General features: G+C 44.1%; 4 protein-coding genes across 7 annotated transcripts in view; 2 read left to right on the top strand and 2 right to left on the bottom strand.

Annotated features, from left to right (window-relative positions):
* LOC146495650 (uncharacterized) overlaps positions 1–24564 on the top strand; it is a 94234-nt gene that overhangs the window by 27635 nt on the left and 42035 nt on the right. The window lies entirely within an intron of this gene.
* rtn4ip1 (reticulon 4 interacting protein 1) lies at positions 8–22720 on the top strand. Its single transcript, XM_085143099.1, has 9 exons — positions 8–478; positions 3846–3997; positions 6016–6084; positions 8766–8890; positions 10710–10758; positions 11157–11293; positions 11366–11549; positions 20789–20881; positions 22325–22720. Exons 1-9 carry the CDS (start codon positions 196–198, stop codon positions 22448–22450), a joined length of 1218 nt encoding a protein of 405 aa, XP_084999225.1. The 5' UTR covers positions 8–195; the 3' UTR covers positions 22451–22720.
* Positions 14299–19942, bottom strand: LOC146495652 (uncharacterized). The gene is made up of 4 exons (XM_085143100.1): positions 19460–19942; positions 19070–19321; positions 18384–18473; positions 14299–18211 (listed from the first exon to the last, which is right to left on the bottom strand). The coding sequence occupies exons 1-4, from the start codon at positions 19587–19589 to the stop codon at positions 17952–17954; spliced, it is 732 nt and encodes a 243-aa protein (XP_084999226.1). The 5' UTR covers positions 19590–19942; the 3' UTR covers positions 14299–17951.
* The window catches only part of LOC146495648 (uncharacterized), a 47592-nt gene continuing 43553 nt past the window's right edge, over positions 20526–24564 (bottom strand). For all 4 annotated transcript variants that reach the window (XM_085143094.1, XM_085143095.1, XM_085143097.1 and 1 more), the window contains 3 exons: positions 24214–24372; positions 23399–23561; positions 20526–23207 (listed from right to left, as the gene is read on the bottom strand). In XM_085143094.1, the coding sequence (XP_084999220.1) occupies positions 23119–23207; positions 23399–23561; positions 24214–24372 (411 nt within the window). In that variant the 3' untranslated portion in view covers positions 20526–23118. The remainder of the gene's footprint in view (positions 23208–23398; positions 23562–24213; positions 24373–24564) is intronic.

The following is a 24564-nucleotide window of genomic DNA, read 5'->3' as shown; positions in this document are numbered from 1 at the left end:
GGAAGCCGGTGTTAGGGAAGAGCGGAAGGACGTTTCCACATGAGGATTTTAAGCATTTCCACCTCGTTTAGATGAATGTGAGACTTCCACGTGTGTTTACATGACAGAGAGAGCAGGTAGCGGCAGATTTTAACCAGCTTCAGCCTCTAATCTGCACACGTTGAATGCGCCTGCGCGTCCAGTTGTATTTGTGAGATGCTAAAGATGACTTCTCTGAGACGTTTGGTGCACAGCAGGGTGCTGCTCCACCTGAGCGAGTCTCCAGGTGTGCACAGCTCCCTGCCCAGGTGCGGCAGGCTGCTCAGCACCTCCAGCAGGTGCAGGACTGTCATGCCCGCCTGGGTCATTGATAAATACGGAAGCAATGAGGTCTTACGGTTCACCAAGAACGCCAGCTTTCCCATCATCAACTATCCCAATGAGGTGATTGTCAAGGTGTTTGCAGCAGGACTCAACCCCATCGACGTCGCCATGAGAGGTGAGCGCGATTCAAGGCTGGCAAACGAGAGCAGCAGCCGCACAGCGGTTGTTTTCTGCTCTGTGGTCGAAATGAGTCAGAATGAGAGTGGCCCCTCCTCCACAAACCGCAGCATATCACTGTGGGGCCGGTTATTGTGGGGTGCACGTAAAGCGGAAAGTCTGTTTCACAGTTTACATTTTTGCACGTAGGTGCAAGAAAACACATTGTGATAAATCTGTGGTTCTTATCAGGATGAGCCAGAGGCCCCGGCCCAGCTCCAGGGGCCCCCATGGCAGCTCTTATAGGCACTGTTAGATAAGATATCATTTACTTATCTGAAAATCACTGCAGCCAAAACAATAAACACAGCCTATAACAGGTGAAAAAAAGAAGCTCAGTAATGGAAAAGTGCACGAAAGGAAGAAGATGAATGAATAAATTAAAACTTTTAAGAGTGGAATAATTTAAAAAAGGAATAAAATGTGCATGACTCACTATGATGATATAAAAACTGATTATCACAGAGCTGTTAGTTTACATCATTTCAGCTGAAAGTCTTTCTGAAACATGTCACTGGGCCGTGTGTGGTGCACCTCAACCACCTGTTTTTGCACAGCATGATTCTTTTGACCTACTCTGAGCACCAGCATTATTAGACATATCATATTATCAACCACATGCCTGCACGGATAAAATATACAAACAACAGTGTAATAAAACATGTGATTCTGAGGGGGTTGATGGGAAACTGTTCTTTTGGTTGTTTTCAAATCACTTTTATTGTCACATCACATGTGCAGGTACACTGGTACATGTGAGTGAAATTCTTGTGTGCGAGCTTCACAAGCAACAGAGGTGTGCAAAGTACAATAACATAAGAACAAGCAAATATAAGAATGGCTAAATCTGAGAATTATATGAATAAATATATGTACAATACAGGAGTGTATGCATATTACTGAATGTGTATACTAAATATGTATGTCTCTGTGTGTGTGTGTGTGTGTGTGTACATATTTTACAAATTAAATAGAGTAAAATAAAATAAATATATAAAATATACAGAGGTTGGTAGTTGGATATTGTGCAAAACAAGTGGCATTTATATACATATGGAGTGCATAATGTTGAAGTTCCAGTAGTGGAGGTGAGGTGTCTATGACGTGTTCAGCAGTCTGATGGCCTGGTGGAAAAAGCTTCTCTCAATCTGCTGGTTCAGGACCGGATGCTGCAGAACCTCCTTCCTGATGGAAGTAGTCTGAACAGTTTCTGGCTGGGGTGACTGGAGTCCTTGATGATCCTCCCCGCTTTCCTCAGGCTTTGCGGTTGTAAGCGGTGCTTACAATGGAACAGCGATAGAAGGTCCTGAGGATGCGGGGGCTCATGCCGAATCTTTTCAGTCTCCTGAGAAAGAAGAGGCGCTGCTGCGCCTTCTTCACTGTTTTGTTTGTGTGTACTGACCACGTAAGATCCTCAGCCAGATGTACACCAAGGAAGCGGAAGCTGCTCACTCTCTCCACAGCAGCGCCGTTGATGGTGATGGGGGTGTGTACTTCTCTGCACCTCCGGAAGTTCACTATCAACTCCTTTGTCTTTGCGACGTTGAGGGTGAGATGGTTGTCTTGACACCAGTGGGTCAGTCTCATCACCGTTGGTGATAAGACCCACCACTGTAGTGTCATCCGCAAACTTTACAATGATGTTGGAGTTTCTAGTGGCCGTGCAGTCGTAGGTGTAGAGTGAGTACAGGAGAGGGCTCAGTACACACTGAGCACTAGGGCTGCCACGATTAGTCGACTAGTCACGATTATGTCGACTATCAAAATCGTCGACGCCTCGTTTGAAGCTTTGTAAGATCCTGAAAGACGCAGGAATAAGTAGTAGGATTTAAGAGTGTAATAACGGACTGAAACAGAAGATGGCAGCACTGCATGTACAAGGATGCCAGCTGCCGTTAAACCCCGAAGAAGAAGAAGCTGTGTCCCAGAATTCATAGCGCGGCCCAGCTCAGTTTTCAACAATGGCGGCAGCTAGTTAGTTTTAATATTACTCTTATTATTCTTTCTGGGTCACAAAATAAACGTTGAACATATTTTCAGGCGAGAATGTAGCTGTGTAAACCTCAAATATCTGCTCAGTTTATCAAGACACCACATATTTTCAAAAGCCCTCCGACGTTTTCGGAGACGTCTGTTAGCCACTAGCTCGATAGCGAGCCGGGGGCTAGGCTCATTGGAGCCGCTGAGAACCGCGGACTCCGGGCAAATCCTTTTCAAACCCACCGCCGTCTTTCGCTACTCAGGTTAAACATGATATATAAGTCATTTAGATAACTTGTGTTATTGTTTGGCTTTTTTTTTTAGTGTTTTATTTGTTCCTGAGTAAATCGGTTTGGCTGAGATTAAAGTTATAGTTTTTGCACAGCTGAATAAACGTCAAGCAGACAGCTGATTATCAGAAGTGTGAGATGCTCGAGAATTTACTCCGGTGTCCTGTTATATTTTAGATAGCAAGGAGTTTATTAAACTTCACCAAAACAATCTGCAAATTTTATTAAAATTTAATAAACTATCATCTTGTCTTTATTGTTAGTTAGCACATACCTTAAACACTTAAAGCTGTAAGCTAATGATAGTTATATACGAGCAGATGCTGCTGGTGCAATAAGCTGTACCTTTTACGTCCAATAGATGATGATCTGATTAGGCAACTAATCGCAAAAATAATCGGTGACTAGTCGACTATCAAAATAATCCTTTGTGGCAGCCCTACTGAGCACCGGTGTTCAGTGTGATGGGGGATGAGGTGATGCTGCCCAGTCTGACCACTTGTCAGACAGGAAGTTAAGGATCCAGCTGCAGAGGGAGCTGCTCAGTCCTAGATCCTGCAGTTTCCTGTCCAGCTTCGAGGGAACGATGGTATTGAATGCTGAGCTGTAATCTACAAACAGCATTCTCACATCCGTGTCTCTCTTCTCCAGGTGTGACAGGGCAGTATGTAGTGCAGTATGTAAACACTCCAGCCAACCGTCTACTCTATCTGCTGTATCTGAGTAATGCTTCAGTATGATAAACTTCATCTGTGATGAACGCTCTGTGAAGTAGAAGAGGACCGACAACGGATCCTTGAGGAGCTGCACGCGTGAATTTGAAAGTAGTAATAATTATAGGAAGTTTGAAGAGGAAGTTTTGGATTCATGCTCCTTTTAATTATGTTGCTAAGTTACTTTAAGAGACACTTTAGGACTGAGGGGCAGGATAAAGGATTATTTTGAACTGTCCAAGAATGAAAATGTGGAGCTGAAAATTACAGTTGGTGAATTACTTTGACATTCATAAACGGCATTAAATCTTTATGTAATAATCATAAACTCTTTCCCCGTCAGGTGGCTACGGCGCAGCTACGTTGTCCATGAAGAGAGATCCTCTGAGAATCAAGCAGTCGGACAGTGAGTTTCCTCTCGTTCTGGGCCGGGATGTGTCCGGGGTCATCATGGAGTGCGGCCTGGACGTGAAGCACTTCAGAGAGGGGGACGAGGTAAAGACGAGAGGTGTACGCACAGAGAGCAGAATCCAGTTAACTGTGATTCTTCACGGCTGCCGTCAGCAAACCCTTTTAAGAGAGAAAGTTCAGAAGGCCTCAGGTTTTCCTCTACGCTGTGCTGCTGCTCTCAGAAAGAACACAACCTTCCTACAAGTTGGCAACATTGCTGACCTGGAAACAATTCCCTGATCTGCTGAAGTCTGTGTTTTTGTTTCTGTGTTGATTTAATCTGACAGTGTTGCACTTGCTAATGGTGCTAACAATCTCAGTGGGCGTGGCAGAGCTCGTGTGATTGGCTACATCCACCTTCAGAGAAACCAGTACAACTTGATCCCAATAGACTTTTATTGGTCGAACATTTGGTTCTGCACTTACGGCATTCATACCTTTACGCCAACACAGTCGTTTCCATCTCTCGCTTTTTTTTTTTCTTCCCCTCTCTTTGAAAGAGTAACATAACATTGGCTCCACAGCAAAGGGTGTTCAAATGCAAGCGGATGAATCCTGGTGAGGGACATCCATGTATGTGATTCAGGTTTTTCTAGTTTGGAAAGAAACAACAACTAATTAGTTTTAGTCAGCATCTGGCTGGCGTCGGCCCTCATGAGGCTCCTGGCGTGTGAAATATGTTTTACTTTCATCTTCACACTACGCTGCCCCACAAATATCACAAAGGAAACGTCACACCGTCATAACTTTGTGAGGTTAAACTGTTATCAGTCATAACATCTGGCTTGTTCTCCATTTCAGTAACAATACCTCAAAAGGTCACAGATGCTCTTTAAATGCTGCATTTTTTTAAAAAATGTGCTTTTATTTCCTTCCGGGACCTTTCAGTTCACAGCTCCATTTTTATCTCATCACCACCGTGTTGGTCAACTTGAAAAAAGTAATTATTTACTAATTATTGATTACTTCTCAAAGAAGGTATTTCATTACTTCAAAAGTAATTAGTTACTTTATTACTTAGTTTGGTGTGTGTGTGGGTAGTTGTGTGTGTGCGTCTGTTTGTGTGTGCGTCTGTGTGTGTGTGCGTCTGTGTGTGTGTGCGTCTGTTTGTCTGTGTGCGTATGCGTGTGTGTGCGTCTGTTTGTGTGTGTGCGTGTGTTTTTGTGTGTGCGTGTGTTTTTGTGTGTGCGTGTGTTTGTCTGTGTGTGTGTGCGTCTGTTTGTCTGTGTGTGTGTGCGTCTGTGTGTGTGTGCGTCTGTTTGTGTGTGTGTGTCTGTGTGTGTGTGTGTGCGTCTGTGTGTGTGTGCGTCTGTTTGTGTGTGTGTGTGTCTGTGTGTGCGTGTGCGTGTGTGTGTGTGTGCGTCTGTGTGTGTGTGCGTCTGTTTGTGTGTGTGTGTGTGTGTGTGTGTGTGCGTCTGTTTGTGTGTGCGTCTGTTTGTGTGTGTGTGTGTGTGTGTGTGCGTGCGTCTGTTTGTGTGTGTGTGTGCGTGTGTGTGTGTGTGCGTCTGTTTGTGTGTGTGTGTGTGTGTGCGTCTGTTTGTGTGTGTGTGTGTGTGCGCGTCTGTTTGTGTGTGCGTCTGTTTGTGTGTGCGTCTGTTTGTGTGCGTGTGTGTGTGTGTGTGTGCGTCTGTGTGTGTGTGCGTCTGTGTGTGTGTGTGCGTGTGTGTGTGTGTGTGTGTGTGTGTGTGTGTGCGTCTGTGTGTGCGTGTGTGTGTGTGTGCGTCTGTGTGTGTGTGCGCGTGTGTGTGTGTGCGTCTGTGTGTGTGCGTGTGTGTGTGTGTGTGTGTGTGTGTGTGTGTGTGTGTGTGTGCATCTGTGTGCGTGTGTGTGTGTGTGTGTGTGCATCTGTTTGTGTGTGTGTGTGCGCGTCTGTGTGTGTGTGTGTGCGTCTGTTTGTGTGTGCGTCTGTTTTTGTGTGCGCTGTGACTTTAAATGTATTTTTTAACACCATGAAGTCATTCTGCTTTTTTTACCATCTGTTTCCCAGAGGAGCACATGTGTGAAGTTTCTCTGAACGAGCTGCACAGAAATGCAGATGTGAGCCGTTTGTGTGTCGTCCTCAGGTTTGGGCGGCGATCCCGCCGTGGAAGCAGGGCGGCCTGGCGGAGTTTGTGGTGCTGAGCGCCAACGAGGTAATGCTCAGCGTAAAATACATAAATGTGTCATTTGTCCTGTTTGTGAAGTGGAAACTTTGATCAGTGTCAGTTCTGCAGAAACAGTTTCCTCATTTATTTAGATTTTTGTTTGTTACACAGTTTAAGTTTCAACATCAGTGTGAAAAAACAAAATAAACTCACAGACGGTGACGGTCAGTGAAAGTTAAACTGAAGGTTTTTAGATAAACTCACGAGCACATCACTGCAAGCCCCCCTCCCCCCGGCTTCTGCTCCGCAGCTGCTGAGTGACCCCTCATCTGGCACTCTCCTCAGCTCTTTCGGGGATAGTGGCGCGGCTGACCCTCTGTTGATCTTCCTTGGTCTCTTGCGCTCTGAGGGCCTCTGGATGTCTGGAGTTTTGATCTCCTCCATTGTAGGCAACCAATCTCCACCAGTAGGCAACTTCACCCGTGGTCAGAGGGCCCGGTGGCGCAGCCTCGCCTCTGTCAGTGCGCCCCAGGGTGGCTGTGGCTACAACGTAGCTTGCCACCACCAGTGTGTGAATGACTGTGTAAAGCGTTATACAAATACCATTTACCATTCGTCTCAGTTGGCTCCTTTCGATGTGGAGGAGCAGCGGCTCTACTCTGAGCCCCTCCCGGATGGCTGAACTTCTCACCCTATCTCTAAGGGAGAGGCCAGCCACCCTTCGGAGGAAGCTTATTTCCGCCGCTTGTATCCGTGATCTCGTTCTTTCGGTCACTACCCACAGCTCGTGCCATAGGTGAGGTTAGGGACATAGATCGACCAGTAAATTGGGAGCTAAGTGTAAAAGCGAAGCTCCCTCTGCTAGCCTTTCCCAGCACACGCCTGGTCTGTCCAGCGTCCTCCCTCACCTGATCCAACTCACCACCAGGTGGCGAGCAGTTGACAGCTCAGCCCATCTCTTTACCCAAGTGTCCAGAACATGTGGCCTCAGGTCTGGTGATACGATTAAAATCCATCATCGACCTGTGGCCCAGAGCGTCCTGGTGCTACGTGCACTTATGGACACTCTTATGTTGAACATGGTGTTCGTTATGGCCAAACTGTGGTTTGCACAGAAGTCTAACAACAAAACACGCTCGGGTTCAGCGGTAAACCCGGGGCTCCCTAACCCTGTCCCGGGCAGGATGAACTGTTCCCTCGATGGTCTTGTCATAGTGGTCTTCTAAATCGCTCTTTGTCTGGTCCCTCACCCAGGACCAATTTGCCATGGCCAGTGTTGGGAAGGTTACTTTTAAAATGTATTCCATTACAGATTACAGATTACATGCCCCAAAATGTATTCTGTAACGTATTCCGTTACGTTACTCAATGAGAGTAACGTATTCTGAATACTTTGGATTACTTAATATATTATCATGCTGTTTACAACTACATGAATGTACTATTGCTGTGATTTATTACTGTTACTGAAGGTCCGCGGCTCCGAACCGTAGTAAAGGGACCTCTGGCTAATACGGTGGGTTCTGTGTCGGCTCGTAGCTGAAAACTAGCTTTACTTTGTTGTCTGGGTCAACTTTGCTAGCAGAGACAGAGAGAGGCGTTGAAAGGCTGCTCCAACAGAACTTATTGTTTCAGAGGAAAACACGAACACGGTGTACAGTCGAATCTTAATAGCTTACTTACAGCTGGGCTCGTCAGGCTCTCTTCTTGGCTGCAGTGGTTATTATTATATTTACATGCTTCCAGCTCCCGTTTTTGCTCGATGACAGCTCGTACTTTTCCTTTTTCTCCCTCCCTCGCTCACAGACACATAACGTGTATGGCAGTCCATTCTCCCTGCAGCACGGACTACACTGCCCATGATGCTACATTCTTTAGAGCTATACCTGTAGCATTCTGCCTGTTAGCTTAGCACGACAACAACAGGCGCTGTAACCATGGCAACCGTAACGCTGCCTGGAACAACAGAACGTAGCTGTCAAACAAACCCAAACAGTCCTGACCCGCCACAATATGAAACAGGGAAGTACCGCCGTGTAATCCATTTATTTCAACAAAGTAACTGTATTCTAAATACCACCTTTTTAAACGGTAACTGTAACGGAATACAGTTACTCATATTTTGTATTTTAAATACGTAACGGCGGTACATGTATTCCGTTACTCCCCAACACTGGTCATGGGAGACCCTACCAGGGGGCAAAAGCCCCCAGACAGTGTAGCCCCTGGGGTCCCTGGGACACACAAACCCCTCCACCACGATAAGGTAGCGATACGAGGAGGGGCTTCTACTTTTTTAAAGTTTAATTTACTCTGAGTCTATTTTCTTGTAAATGTTCTGGGTTTTTAGCTCATACAGGTGAAGGTTTACTGAGCCTCTGACTGTTTGTTCTGTCACAGTTCACAAGAACTATTACTCAATCAGATTTTACATAACGATCTCTGATTGGTCTCAATCTGAATCCTACTCAAGTTCAAGGTCCCATCTGTCACTGTACAGACGATAAGCTATGAACTTATCAAATTTCCTTTTTTTCCCTGTAATATATTTTAATACTGTAATCCTGACTTTTTTAGCCCCCTCACCCCCACCTTAATTATTTTGAATGACACTAATACTTTTTACTGCTTCACTTCCTCTAAAATGTGGAGATGAGCTGTTTCATGATGACTACAGGAAGCTGCTGCTCTTATTAACTGCTGCTATTATTACTGTTTGTCCTGTTTAGGTGTCCCACAAACCAAACTGTCTGAGCCACATCGAGGCTGCTGCCATTCCCTACGTGGCAACCACCGCCTGGTCAGCGCTGGTTAATACTGGCGGTCTGAGAAAGGACAACTGTGCCAACAAGAGGTGAGGACATGGAAAGTTTAATCCATCCCAGTGAAGCTCGCCAACTGTTCCTCCTGAGCCCCTTTTAGCTCGCTTATTAAGGCGGGATCTAAAAGGAGCCTCGTAAACTCTAGATGCAAATAATATGATGAGTGAAACAATTTAATTGATTAATTGACCAATCAGACGAGGCCAAAGTCACGCCACCCTAACGATTAGCCAGGAATGTGCTGAGGGAAGTCGAGGAAGATCTACTAATAACATTTAGCCATTTCATCAAATATTACTTCATTCCTCACAAAGTGCTTCTGCAGCTTTTTGTGGCATAAATAACGACACAGTTTAATCTGTCAGGTGCTGTGAGGTTGTACTAACCTCATCTTAGAACCTGATAATTATAAAGATATTTTTTATTAAGTCCTGAGATTGAACCGGGCAATGAGCTGTGACCAGTGTCTTTACAATTTGCACTAATTTACCTGCAAGACAAAACAGAGGGAAAAATGTCCCCACATCAGTCTCAGTGTAAATAAAACGGGCCACCGGAAACCTACCAATAAACCAGCTACAGCGATGTAACTAACCTGACGCTTGTTTCACCAAAGAGGCCTTTGTTGGGGGAGAGGGGAGGAAGACGGGATGAAAAACAATACAATAAAATACAATTTTATTTATATAGCACATTTAAAAACCCGAAGGCACACCAAAGTGCTTCACAGTAATATGGAGAGTCAACATAAGTCAAAAACAGGGTACAAATCAAGCACAAGCACAGACAGGATAGAGGCACTAACAGACCAGGAGAGTTAGATAAATACAAAATATGCCACGAAGACAAAAACAGCAGTAAAATTAATAAAAAAATAATACATTTAATAAAATCTAATAAAAGATTTAAAAGTTTAAAAATTAAAAGATTTAAAAGGGTATTAACTGGTCGGGAAAGCCAAGTCAAATAGATCTGCTTTTAATCTTGATTTAAAGGACTGGATAGAGTCCGAGGCTCGAATAGAAGCAGGGAGGCTTCCAAAGGTCGGGTGCAGCTGAAGCAAAGGGTCGCCTCTGGTCTTCAGTCTAAACTTAGGTTGGGCCAGGAGTAACTGACCTGATGATCTTAATGCACGACAAGGAGTGTACAAACACACGAGCAACTGCTGAGTGGAGAAAAGTCAAAGCGCTGTGGACAGTGCAGATTGAGCTATAATAAACAGCTGAATCAGCGCCGGCGCTGCTTCGTGTACCAACAGTGCAACACAGGTGACCGAGCGATGGCCACATCCACCTGGCACCTGCTGACACTTACCTGAAACCCTCATGTGACAAAAACCACCAACTTACAAATACAAGTTAGCGTTTGTCTCCACACGAGCAGCCGGATTGAACCGCAGATCTCATGTTACACAACATGGAAGCATGCAGAGTATTTTTTAACTTCAGGTAAATAAAGTCCTGTTTTAATACATGATGCAGATCCATGCAGTAATTGAGAATTATTGTCTTATATTTCTCATATTAGCTGCATTGCATTGACTTGATCCCATCGCAGCTTTGTTTCTTCTGCTTAATGTTAGCTTACCTGCTAACACGAACACACCTGTATAACAGTCGCCTCCGACCAACACAACCAGCTGCTCTTTAATGTTTGCCTTTATTAATCGGTTTGATAAAAGACAGTTTTCTCGCCCTTATTTTGAAAGTACCTGCAAGCTGAAAGGAGAAAAAAGTTTTTTCCTTGTAGTTGTTTTTTTCTTTTTGGGGGGAAAAGTCGCCGGGTTTCCCTTCAGTTGACCAGGTGATTGCTCCGGTTGTCTCCTTCATTGTTTTGGCTTTTCTGTTGCAGGATTTTGATCCTCGGAGGATCTGGAGGAGTGGGAACGTTTGCTGTACAGGTATGCATGAAAAGCTGGACAATAGTGATCACCTCAACACTCGACGTGTCACAATTAAGTAACGTTTGATCTGAAAAACGCTCACAGGTTAGACGCTCACCTGGTCTCTGGGAAACATTTAATATTTGATTTAAGCACAGTTAACTCTGACGTCTGATCGCAGACGTAAACTGTCCACGAGGTAAAAACACATTAAAGCTAAACATGTAAAATATCCTTAAAATCAGCTTAAACACCATCTCTCTTTAAATATTAGAGAAAAAGAAACATCTGCACTTTTTTAGCCTAAAAAGAACAAATTCTTACATTTTTTCTTCATCGTGGTTAAAATGAAAAACGAAACATTTGATTTAACCGAAATGAAACTTGCATAAAAGTCTGGTGTTGTTCCTGCTCAGATGGTGAAGGCGTGGGGCGCCCACGTGACCGTTACCTGCTCCCAGAACGCCGAGCGGTTCTTAAGGGGGCTCGGGGCGGACCACGTGGTGGACTACACTGCGGGGCCCGTCGAGGAGCCGCTCAGCGCTCTGGAGAAGTAAGCAGACGTCGCTCCGACTGAATCTCTGCCTCCGTTTGTCATCTTGGTCTGATTTACTTTATCTTTAAGGTTCGACCTGATCCTGGATAATGTCGGGGGTGACACGGAGAGCTGGGCGTTGAAGCTGCTGAAGCCGTGGAGCGGCGCCAAGTACGTCACCCTGGTGACGCCGTTCATGCAGAACACCGACAGGCTGGGCGTAGCTGACGGCATGATGCAGTCCGCCGCCACAGCGGCCAGCAAGGCCTTAAAAGTAAGCTTGGATGAAGTTGTTTAGTTTTCTAACTTTCATAGAAACAGGAGGTTTTTTACACTTTGTTTTCTTGGTTGTAGAGTCGGATATTAAACCAGTGACAGACGCATATATATTTATTTTCAATTTTAACAGCTGGGTTTGGGTACAGCTGTAGTGGAAGGTTGGCTCGTATCACTGCCCTTGTTCCTGGTGGGGTTTGTTTCCACCACGCCTGCCCTGGAGTTCTGTTCATAATGTTCACGAGCAAAGGTTGTTGGTCTCAGAATCTCGTGGTAGTTTGCAGGGATGAAAAGTTGCACCTTGAAGTTTAAGGTCATGATTCTCCACCAGAATAAGGGTGGAGTGTTGCTGCCCTGAATGCAGGAGTCTGTGTTTGAGGAGTGCGAGGTGCAGTGTTGCACGCTGTGATGACCCTGAAGGTGCTGATGTTGTGGTTGTTCTACACGCCTACTCTCACCATGCGACTGCAACCTGCGGTAGAGCGAAGGAAGACGATCGAGCTCCTCTGTGAGAGCTGACGGTGAAGAGCCGAGTCGTTTGGCATCTGATGGAGATGCTGTTTTGGACATGCCTTGTTGGGAGGAGCTCCTGGGCCAGACATGGGACTAATGTTTGGCTAATGAACAAATCCACACAATAATTCATACGGATGTTTAACTTTAACTCCATTTTTGACTGTTTGCCGAGTTGTTCTTACAAAATAATATATTTTTTCTCCCTATTGCCAAGTGTGGAAGCTCAGCTAGAATTAGAACAGATTTATTCCAGTAGTAGCTCTGACCTGTGTCATAATTTGTGCAGTTGTGGACTTTCTGCAGATAAATTTAGGTTTTGTGTTCCTTTTATACTCTGCACATTTCTACCAGGTCCCTAAAAATCAGACATGGTACCTGAAGAAACAGGTGGAAAAATGTTAAAATGCAGCAGGTTACTTTCTGGTGGCTGAGGCTCCGCCCCCTGCTGCAAGGCAGATAAAGAAAACTGACCTGAACTCCTAAACTCTCTGTCAGAGCAGATGACATCGTCCACCTATACACAGGCGCACACATCCTCTGTGGGCGTTGTAGTAGCAGCCTGCAGTTTGCATGCAGCGCACTCGCCGACCACAGAATCCACAGCTGTGCTCGACTCTGCACAGCAAAGGATGCAGAAACGAGATGCAAGGAGATAATCTAGAGTTTTAGAACAATAAGTTACACCCTTCAGTCTTTGTGGAAATACGAGCGGTTACACATTAAGCCACATCTTTTTCTTTTTTTCAGTTCAGTAATAAATAAATATATGATTGAAATGGAGACTTGAAGTTCATGCTGTTAAACCTGATTTAATTTGCTGTCAGCAGATGAAGTGCAGAAGTCACCGGCTGATTCGGTGTTTCCACAGTGCTCTGCAGACCTGCCGGTGGGTCTGTCTGCCTTCAGTGTTGGATTCAGGGACTGATAAGCTGCTCTGTTAGGTTGAGATCCGGTGACTGACTTGCTCGTTGTAGAATCTCTCATTTCTTGGGTTGTTTTTGTAGCATCGTATCCACCTGCTGTGGAGCTGTGTCTGAATCTGAGCACAGCCTCGAACACATCACGCTCATCCTGCTTCTATCAATCCGGTTTAATTTGGGTTTAATCTTTCCAAACTGGTTTCCTGAACCCTGCACATAAATGTATTCGAAGCATAATGTGGCCTTCCTGCTCTTCAGCGTAACCAGTGGCTGTGCACTGTGGTCGAAACTCAATATTTCCATTTATGGAGGCGTCTCTTTATTGTTGACATGAAAAAATAACACCTACGTCCTTCAGTGCGTTCTTGACCTGATTCGATGTGGTGATGATGTTTGTGTAAATCATGGAAATAATTCTGTCATTACGCACTTGACTTGTCTCAGGCTGTTATTTACATGTACAAATATACCTTACCAAATATAAAAATATACATTACCAAATATAAGTTCAACACTTTGAGTCAACTTCAAAAATAGTTTGCTTTAATTATCATTAACTAACAAAGGTTTAGGCCTGAAACTGCTCGTCAGTCAGTTGTCCACTTACTTTTGGGGAGCTGTTTGTAAAAATAGCTGCAGTTCTGTCAAACTAGTCGTTCTTGTGGAAATTACATAAAAATGAATAATTATCCAGAAACCTGTGGGCTCAGTGTAGGTGGGGAGGGGGAAATAAACAGCAGTACCATGTGCTGCATGTGTAGGGAGGATTCGTGTCACATTTGTTCAAATTAAAAAGGAAAGTATTTGCATCTGAAACATCGTCTGAGGTCAGGCAAGTGTGGGTAACTTCAGAAGTAGTTCAGAGTTTCAGGTTAGTCTCATTTTCCACGGCGGCACAAATCACTGTAACTGAAATTCCCCAATACAAAGTTTGTAGTAGCAACCAAATTCTGCATGTAGTTACACACACGGGTGAGCGCGCACGAATGATTTTGCAATATCGAATTCACATCAAATGATAATTCGTGGTGCACTTAGTGTTTAAGGATGTTTTTAGCTCATCTGTGACCTGCAGATCTGATCCTCATTTATGAAAAGCTCTTAGATTTAAGCCATCAGCACAACTTTGAAGCAGGGAGGAGAGTTTAATCAGGAATGACTCATGGACTAAAAGACAAAAGAGAAAGAGGCTGAAATGAAACCAAAACTGAGCGAAAACAAGATGCTGGCATTCAGGACAGAAGAGCTTCATGTTCAGCTCGTTCCAGTCGTCCAAACGTTCATCGTTGGCTTTTTCAAACAAATTAATCTTTTTGTTTTGTTTTGTTTTGTTTTGTTTTGTTTTTACAGGTTTCTAAGTGTCATGTTCAAGGCTGAAATATTGTCAGCTCTGTTTTGTTTCCGATCATAAATGTTTAAGAATTAAGAAAAAAGAAAAAGAAGCTGCAGTTCCTCTGAGATCCACTAGAGGCTCCAGCAGTGAGGTTCGGCCTGTTTACGGCCTGATACAGAAAGTCTGTCTTCATATCAGCTGCACAGGGGAGGATGTTTTTGTAACGCACCCGTTTAAAACTTTATTAAGACTTAAAGTTTGCAGTATTTTGGGGGTGTGGCCTCTTTGACTGACAGGTGGATGCTATACATGCTAGCAGTCTGCTCAGCTTCACCTCAGCTATTGCAGTCCCGGATCTGCACCTCTGGACTGTATTTGTGCTGTTTGCATGTTTGCATGTTTTTATGCAGTTGTGTGACTAATAATGTGGCAGCTGTGACGTTGTCGTGCTAACAGACCAGCCAAGAGGCTGGTAACTCAGGACTCTGGCTCCTGTTATGGTAGCTTGACTGCAAAAGGCACTGCTGGGTCACAGTGGCTGTATCCATCTCTTGTATACAGTTGTTGTTTATAAGACTCGAGTTAATTTGCCAAAAAAGGGAAAAAACCACAAATTTATTGTCATTTTTCAAAATTTTCTATCAGTGTCGTGTTTGTTCTGGTTTCTCATTTTAAAGTAAATTTAATCTTCGCATCAGGAAGGAGGCGGAAGAAGAGCGTGGATGTCGGTAACAGGGCGGGACTGCCCCACAAAGCTTCCGTTGCTTTTCTTGTTAAATGTAAAGTTACTGAGTTGATGTCAGACTGTGGGGGTTACAGGCTGGCACAGATTCTACTCACGCTAACTTATTCCAGAATAACATCAGTTTTGAACATTTGAAGGTGAAGCAGGATGGAGGTATACCTGGAGCAAATCTACAGGAAACAAATGAAACTGTGTGTTTGTGCACTTTGTGTTTTCGCTTCCTTTAACACAGAGACTAAGTTTCCAATCCCCCCCCCCTGCCCTCACACACACACACACACACACACACACACACACACACACACACACACACACACACACACACACACTGGCCTTCTTTACCACCTTCATCCTGCATATAACCACACAGTGACTGTTTCCATTTCCACAGAAGTGTAAGGATTGTAATGGGGTCATCTGCTGTTGTCGCACACTGTGTTTGTTGAATATCAGACGATTTGATTCACAGCATTGTCTTATTATTTTGCGCCTACAGAATCTGTGAAATCTGAACTCAGATCTGTGACGGCGCAGGTTTTCCAGCAGCTGATTCATAGTTTGGGTGTTTGGTCACTTGAGTTTTGTGGGTTTTTATCGACTCACAGATGTATTTAAGCAACACAAGGTTTAAAAACAAACAAACCAAAACTGGTGTGAATCTGTCCTTATCCACGTTTTTATGTTTTATTTATTCATATTTTGGTCATTACATCAAATATATTTCTCCCTTTGTGTTTGATGAGATTGAATCAGCACAAATATTAAAAATAAATGGAACTACAAAATATGTCAATGGGAACACGATTTAAATTAATAGAAAGTTTCATAAAGACAACAACAATAATATCAAAATAAGTCATTATGTTTCTGTTTTTTAAAATATATATTTACATTATGATTGTCTTTTATTTTAAATGTATTAAAAATAGGGCTGCCACGACTAGTCGACTAGTCACGATTATGTCGACTATCAAAATCGTCGACAACTAATTTAATAGTCGACGCGTCGTTTGAAACTTTGTAACGGTGTGTTCACACCGAACGCGATGGACGCGAACAAAAACGCCCCAAACGCCCCTAATTTGACGCGTGCACATTCGCGTCTCAACGCGTGTCCAAGAAAAATCCATCGCGCTTCAAAATATCATATTTTGACGCGCGTGAACCGGAAATGTGGGAGGGATGTGGGAGGAAGTTGTGCCAGACCGGTATCTTTGCAAGATGGCAGCTGTCGAGTTAGCGCTTGAAGAGAGAGTCTCCCTTCTCTATGTACTGTGGAGAGCAGAGCAGCGGCGTAAAAGACGCCCTCGCCGTACCTGGGTCCATCAGGTCCTCCAGAGGCGTGAGCAGTTTGGTGAGTTTCACCATTTGCTCCAGGAGCTCCGCCTGGATGACGGCCGATTTCAGCGATATCACCGTCTTTCACTCGGCCAGTTTGAGGACCTGCTTTCCCGCGTCGGTCCCAGAATCGCCCGCCTAGACACCAACTACAGGCGCTCAATCCCACCTGCAGAGCGCCTGTCCATCTGCCTGAGGTTAGTAAAAGTATTTAATACGGTAGTCCTTTATTGATACCTGTGCTAATATATGCTAAACTATCCATTTATACACTGCTAACGTGGATGTGCTATGCTAACAGTGAATGCTCGGTTTTTACTGAAAGCAAACTGTGGTACGGAGACGACTGTTTATAATATTTCTAGTGATACTCAGAACGTCTCATCAAGTCCCGATTTAATTCGATTTATGCTGTTATCAGTGTTTGCAATGATAGCATGGCTGTGGTGTCATATCAATGTATGCGCTCGGTGTTTGCTGATATCAAACTGTAGCATTAGGACCACTGAGTTAACCTTTGTAGTGATACTCACTCCTTTTTATTTAGACGGAGCGGAGAAGTGTGTGAAGGCAACTTGTGTTCTCCACAATTTTCTGTGCTGTGTGGACGAGAGAGGGGCACCTGCTGTGGTGGAGCCGTTGCAAGGCCTGGGTCGTATGGCAGCAAACAACTCCTCCAGAGAGGCTGTCCTGGTGAGGGAGAAATTCATGGCTCACTTCTCGGCGGAGGGAGCTGTGTCTTGGCAACCAAAGGAGTAGCCTGTTTGAAGTCCGAGTGACTTCCCCACAACGGCCACCCACAAACCTCTAAAGAGTGTTCCTGTCCTTTTAATTTTTTCTTAATAAATGGAGCTCTACTCCAAAATAAACGAACCTATTTTTACTCTCTTAACTTGTCTTCACTATGTTCCTATATACAGTGTGGTGCACAAGTTTGGGCAACCTTATTAATAGTCATTATTTTCCTGTATGAATCACTGTTACAATGAAAAATGTCAGTTAAATATATCATATAGGAGACACACACATTCATATACACTAAATATTTATTTCATTTCTCTTTTTTTGTGTCGCCAATTTATGCACCTGCTTGATTTAAACACTTATTGCACACTTTCTGTAAACTGCATTTCACTTCTCAAATATCACTGTGTGTCTCCTATATGATATATTTGACTATTTTTATTGTGACAACCAATGATTTGTACAAGAAAATAATTACTTTTCACAATGTTGCCCAAACTTTTGCATCCCTCTGTATTAGTATGTTTTGTCATTAGTATAATATGAAATAAATTCTACTTGTGTCAAGTCGGGTGCCAATATTTGCTGTGTAGTAGAACAGAGACATTTTGTCATTATAAATGTTTATTTGAAAAAATATAAATTCATTAACAAAAACATTTATCATAAATATATGAAATGTAACTATTTACAGAGAGACAGGAATAAAAAGGACCCAGCTTGGAGTGGAAGAGCCTCAGGGAGAAGGAGGAGAAAAATAAGAACATTGTTTCTGCCCTGGAGAGCTGCTGCCTCATCAGAAAACTACTGATCATTGGGGTCCAATGTTTCCAAATTTAACACAGCTGTGCTGTTTTCAAAAGCTAATTTATAAATTTGAAATTTCACGAATTCTCGTGTCTGAGGCGGCATGCTCTCCAGAGCAGGAACAAGGCCGAGGAGGAAATGTTCAGTTGGAGACGGGCGTGGCCTCTTTAGGGACTCCAGGATGGCCAGCTCCACCGCCGATGGACCGTCCTGGGACCCGTCCCTCGCCCGCCTTCGAGCTGTCCTCCTCTGTGGGCCTGTAAAACACAGCACAAAACAACACAAAGTAATGAGAAGGCTGCTACTAGATTTTCATTTTCAAAATTGAAAAAAAAACATGATATAAACAGATTGGTTGTAGATATTTAGTAAAGGTGATCACAAGGGAATTCAAGCAAGTAAAAAGCTGTCAGTGCTTGATGTTCATACCTGTGGGTGCAGCAGCAGGAGTGGAGGGACCAGGGACTGGAGAGCCAGGAGAAGAGACAGCTGAGGACTCTGCTGCATGATTACTTGACTCTATCAAGACAATATTAAATGTTAATATTATTATTAATGTTAATATAGGTTGAAGACAATAGTCATAGAGAATATTATATTATTATATACTTATATACTTATTATTATATACAGTGGTCTCTCATTTATTGCAGCACATGAACAGTAGTCACAGTTCTCACAAGTTGATTCTCAAAGTGAAAACCTTTGTCGATTTTAAAACGTAAAAGTATTATGCCGCGCTTTTTCTCCGTCTGTGGCGCCACTTTTGTGCGCCTTTTTTGCTCCCGGTGCAGGTGTGTATTTCCGAATGAGGGTCATAGTTATGAGTGTTTTTGTGCTGTTTTTTTCTATTGGACGTGATGGTTATCAAAACCAAACATGATAAGTTTGGCAAGCGCAGGAGACACGACATGGAGGAGATTTGTCATTTGGGCTGCAGAATGCAATGCGCATTGTTGAAAGCTGTACGGTGCAATAAAAAAAATCAGCGAAAAGGCGAGGCAGTGACGGATGAACAGCGGGACTACTGTATACTGTTTATTAATAAACAAAATATGTTCCTGTATGACAACAGGCATAAATTAACTGCCTACATTAACTCAATGTAAACATACCTTCTGACTGACACTCCCCTGCTGCCTCTTCGGGCTGTCCCTGGTCCTCGGGGGAGAAGTTCTCCACGGTCCGCACCATATTGCCGCTTGTCTCCCGCGGAGTGAGGAAGGGGTCCAGAAACCCCATGACCGCGAAGAACTTCCATCTTCTCCCCGATCCTGCTGCAGACCCACTCCTCTTCTCCTTCTCTGCCTTCTTCTCCTTATTATAAGTGTCCCTGAGGCTCTTCCACTTTCTCCTGCAGATGTCCTCTGAATAAACGCATTATCTTGTTAGCGGAAAGGTATTTGTACATCAGTGGGAAAATAGCGGGACAGTAGGCGGGCTTGCTAGCTTTTGCGCGGGTTCATCGGGTCAGTCTGAAAATTAAAAAGAAGGAATGAACTTACCAGGTTGCCCGATCTCCTCACTTATGTGTCTCCAAGCTAGGTCCTTTTTATTCCTGTCTCGGTAAAAGTAGTAGCTAGCATCGTACAGCTCCGGGTGATTAGCCACGGCACTGATTAGCTTTTCCTCCATACTGAATGAAGAATGAAGGGCTTTGGCTGGATCTGCCCCTTTGACCTAGGTCAGAGCCACGTCACCAGGCCCCTGATTGGTTGTCGCGGCGCGATTTGACGCTGGAGTTCAGATTTTTCCAACTCGAGCGGTAGACGCGAAACGCGCGTATGCACAAAATGCAACACAAAAACTCACGCGCGTGGTTTTATTCGCGAGTCAAACGCGCCAGACGCGCTACACTGACGCGCGTTTCACGCGTTTTGGCGTTTTCGCGACGCAAATCTGCTTCCGAATTTTCGCGGGACCCGCAATCGCGCGTCATCGCGCTTTTCCATTGACTTTACATGTAAACCTGACGCTCTATTCGCGTCCATCGCGTTCGGTGTGAACACACCGTAACAATGGCGGCAGCTAGTAAGTTTTAATATTACTCTTATTATTCTTTCTGGGTCACAAAATAAACGTTTAACATGTTTTCAGGCGAGAATGTAGCTGTGTAAACCTCAAATATCTGCTCAGTTTATCAAGACACCACATATTTTCAAAAGCGCTCCGACGTTTTCGGAGACGTCTGTTACCCACTAGCTTGATAGCTAGCCGGGGGCTAGGCTAACTAGAGCCGTGAGAACACCGGACTCCCGGCAAATCATTTTCAAACCCACCGCCGTCTTTCTCTACTCAGGTTAAACATGATATATAAGTCACTTAGATAACTTAAAATGTTATTGTTTGGCTTTTTTCAGTATTTTATTTGTTCCTGAGTAAATCGGTTTGGCTGAGATTAAAGTTATAGTTTTTACACAGCTGAATAAACATCAAGCAGACAGCTGATTATCAGAAGTGTGAGATGCTCGAGAATTTACTCCGGTGTCCTGTTATATTTTCGATAGCAAGGAGTTTATTAAACTTCACCAAAACAATCTGCAAATTCCATTAAAATTTAATAAACTATCATCTTGTATTTATTTTTAGTTAGCACATACCTTAAACACTTAAAGCTGTAAGCTAATGATAGTTATATAAGAGCAGATGCTGCTGGTGCAATAAGCTGTAAGTTGTACGTCCAATGGATGATGATCTGATTAGTCGACTAATCGCAAAAATAATCGGTGACTAGTCGACTATCAAAATAATCGTTTCTGGCAGCCCTAATTAAAAAAGTATTTCAGTGTTCTGTGTTTGTGCTGATTCATTTTTTTTCTGCTGTTTTCGTGCAGCACCTGATGAAAGGAGTTCATTACCGCTGGGGATTCTTTGCACCCAGCGGCTCTGCCTTGGATGAAATCAGGGACATGGTGGATGCAAAACAGGTATGACGCTGTATTTACCCTGCGAGCTGAACATGGACGCTGTTCCATCGTGGTTTAACACTGTTAGCACATTAAATACCACAGACTGTATATAAAACATGAGCATAGCTACTTGAACTCCTAATGTTGTAAACCTGCTCAACATTTGGCAATATACGTAAGTAAGTAAGTGTCTGTCTACAAGCAGAAGAAATTCAGACAGCTGTCAGACGGCTCTGTTGGTCTCTGTTGCTTGTTGAAGTATTTTGTGCATGAAGGCTGACAGATTTTGGTATCCTGCTCAAAGAAGGTCAAACCAAGGCTTTCAACATGGTTTTTGCTCGTTGTTCTCGTTGGCCACAAACTTAAGGAGTAAAATAATTAGTGAACTCTTGATTAAAGCAAGTTATTTATATTAGCTACGTCAGATCAGCTGAAAGACCTGCTGAACACCTTTATAGTGCTCGTCGTAAGAGATCATACACATCACCAGGACGTTCCACTAGCAGGATACAACACAATAACATAAACTGCCAAGGATGAGACTCTCCACCAAAGTTGATTGTTTCTGCCTGATCCATAGGGTGACCTGAGCCTGGGAAGTGGTGCTAGACACTAGATACAACAGGAGGATGGTTTGTAGGTTCCATCTTCTTAGACTTCCTCCAAGATAAAGATCATCTGACTCGCTTTGTTCTTCTGAGTAGGGGGTTATGATATTACCCCCGCTGTTCTGGCGTCCTGACTCCTCCTTGCCGTAGCATATGTAGCACTTTCTAGGTCTAGGACCCTACTGGATACAGACACCCCAGGCAGGAATCGAACTTGTGACTCCCACTACAAAGATGTGTAGTCTTACCGCTACGCTATCCAGCTGCTGTCTATGAATGTATCTATGGTCCCTTCTAAAGTCCAGGTCTTTATCAGCTGGACTTCTGATAAACAAGAAGTCAAGCTGCTGCTGTCCTGATGTCAAAATTTTGAAAGCCCCCAGGCAGGAATCGAACTGCTGACTCCCACTCCAAAGGTGTGTAGTCTTACCACTACGCTACCCAGCTCACAGCTTCATATCTCCAGTTCCCCACTTTACCCTCTGAAACATGCCTTTGTGCAAACCTTCTTCTGATTGGCTGTTTCCATCAACAGCACCCGTTGCCGTCATAGCTGGCTCTTTTTATGAGAGTCCTGTGTGGAGGAACCCAAACCCTTTATTTTGAAGGAAAATGTTATTTAAAGTGGGTGGGTGTGGCTTCTGTGCCTCTGACATCACAGAGTTCTAAGAGTTGAAAAAACTGATAAATTGTGTGTTCAGAGCAGCCTGTGCTTTCGGCTTACAGGGATAACTTGTCAAATACTGACTTGGCCACATTTAATGTGAACGTCCTCACTGGAACAGGAGCTGTGACCATAAGGAGAAGCACACTTTAAGAGAACTTGCTCACTTATTTGTCTCCTCCCTCTCAGATCCGGCCCGTGGTGGAGGAGACCTTCAGCTTTTCACAAGTGCCTCAGGCCTTTGAGAAGGTGGAGAAGGGTCACGCCCGAGGAAAGACGGTAGTCCAGATCAGCAAAGGGGGTGATGACGTATAGCTCTGCACATCGTGGGCTTTTCTTATTGAGTGCTGTCAATGCTTTTATAGACTCCGTCTACAAAACTGAAGACATTGCATTTTGTTTTCTATCCAGAGTACATTGTTTACCTTTTCATCAGGTTTGTGTGGCTGTTTCTTTTCCACTGTTTGCTCAGGATCTGAGCACAAGCACTAAAACTGCTGTCAGCTTTTTTTATGTTTCAGTGACTCAAAGGAAACTCTTCACTGTCAGTGTTTCAAAAACTAAAATAAAGACATCACATTATTACTTTAATGTAATATTCTCACATTTACAACCAGCAGAGGGCAGCAGAGTTAAACTCAAAGTCTTTACACTCAGTGTTTCTGTACAAACGACTGTGTGTGTGTGTAAAAAAATTAAAAACTTTACAGCGGATCACTTTGATCTACAAACAGCTTCTGGAGTGTAAGAGAAGTACCGTACAGGAAAAGGTGCAGCATTGAAACAGGGCAGAGGTCTCGCTGAAGTAAACAGTCTTTGGGTTAAAGGTCAGCTAAAAACATTTTGTTCATCAACGTGAGCTCGTAATCCAGCGCATCGTCTTTCCAAGCAAACACGACAGCGAACATCGCTGTGGGCTCCACGGCGGAGCTGCGTCCGAGGGCCCAGCGTGACGGAGCTCCGTCAGGAGGCCGTGAGAGTCGTCACAGCAGCTCCAAACTCCACCTCTGGTTCAGCTTTCGCTCATCAAACGTGTTGAGGATCACCTGGTTTTTATCGTACTGATGCCCACCTGGAAACAGACGACACAGCTCGAGTTCAGTCATCACTGCAGCGCTCAGATTATTTCAGTCAACTTTTAATTTTGTGTTTTAGTTTTCTTAAAAAATTAGTTATCACTTTTTAATCAGCTCAACTTAAAATGAACAGCAAAGAAAAAAAAAAGTAACGTGAACTGAAGGTGTAAAAATAGAGGTGTCTGACCTTTGACCTCCAGGATGAGGTCTGGTTTGAGGTTGCTGTGAACCACACCGTCCGGGCTGATGTTCCACAGCTGGCTGTCTTTGCCTCGCTCGGGAGAAACGCAGATACGGCTGCCCGCCATCATCACGCTGCCCGAGGACTCCAGGAGACAGTCCTCAACCACCTGAGGACGCAAAGGAGGAAGTGGTCAGCATTAACAAGGAAATCCTACTTTTAATCTGCAAATGAGCTGAACTGCAGAGGAGTTCATATTGAAAATGATTAAAATGAACTTGCTGAACATGCTCTACTCTCCCTCTGTAACACGAACCAGCAGGTGGGGTGGAGGAAAAAGGCTCTTTCAATAGGAGACGCTGAGTTTTTACAAAGTGAGGAAGCAAAAAAGAGAAGAGCCAACAAGTGCAGAACAAAGGGACCCGAAAACATTTGAGACGCACCCTTAAACCCAAAGATTTAGAAGCAGAAGCAGAAGTAGGACGGATTATCAAACCATGTGCAGGTAAGTACGAGAAATTCATAATCTAGCACCGAATTAAAAGCCCGAATCTAGCTGTACGTAGTGCTACCGTGGCTGTAGCTCAGGTGGTAGAGCAGGTCTACTAATCTGCACGCCAAACATCCTTGGCATGCGGACTGGGCAGGATACTAACGCCAAGATACTCCGATTGGAGTCTGAATGTGTGTGAATGTTAGAAGCACTTACAGGGAATGAGCATGGAAAACGTGCTTGTGTGGATGAGCTCATGTGAGAACCCGTCCAGCGCAGGATAAACGCACTGTGCAGCTGTCAGTTTCAGCAGTTTTCGCCGGCGTACCTTGCAGGTGAGATATCCGTCCCGATAGAGCCACACCTGCTCCTCTCCCCCCGACTCCTCCACGGCCTGCACTCTCATCAGCTTGATGTCATCCAGCGTTCCCGTCAGAGACATCATGCATCCCGTCTCCCTGTTCCTCAGGCGGAAGTACATCGGTTTCTGTGTTAGGAGCAACAAGTACAAAATACAGATGTTAGTCACAGTGGACGTCACGAAGCATCAGTCTGCCATTCGATGCAAAGACTTTTAACATTTCTACTGAAATAAAGTCGCTCTCCCTTAAAGAGGACCTACTCTGCCTCTCCTGTGGTAGATGTTCATGTTAAACATGACCAAAGTCTCAAATAACAC

Source organism: Neolamprologus multifasciatus, chromosome 19 (genome assembly GCF_963576455.1).
Source record: "Neolamprologus multifasciatus chromosome 19, fNeoMul1.2, whole genome shotgun sequence".
NCBI lineage: Eukaryota > Metazoa > Chordata > Actinopteri > Cichliformes > Cichlidae > Neolamprologus > Neolamprologus multifasciatus.
Note: the sequence above shows the minus strand (reverse complement) of the source record. Positions and strands in the feature narration are given on the sequence as shown.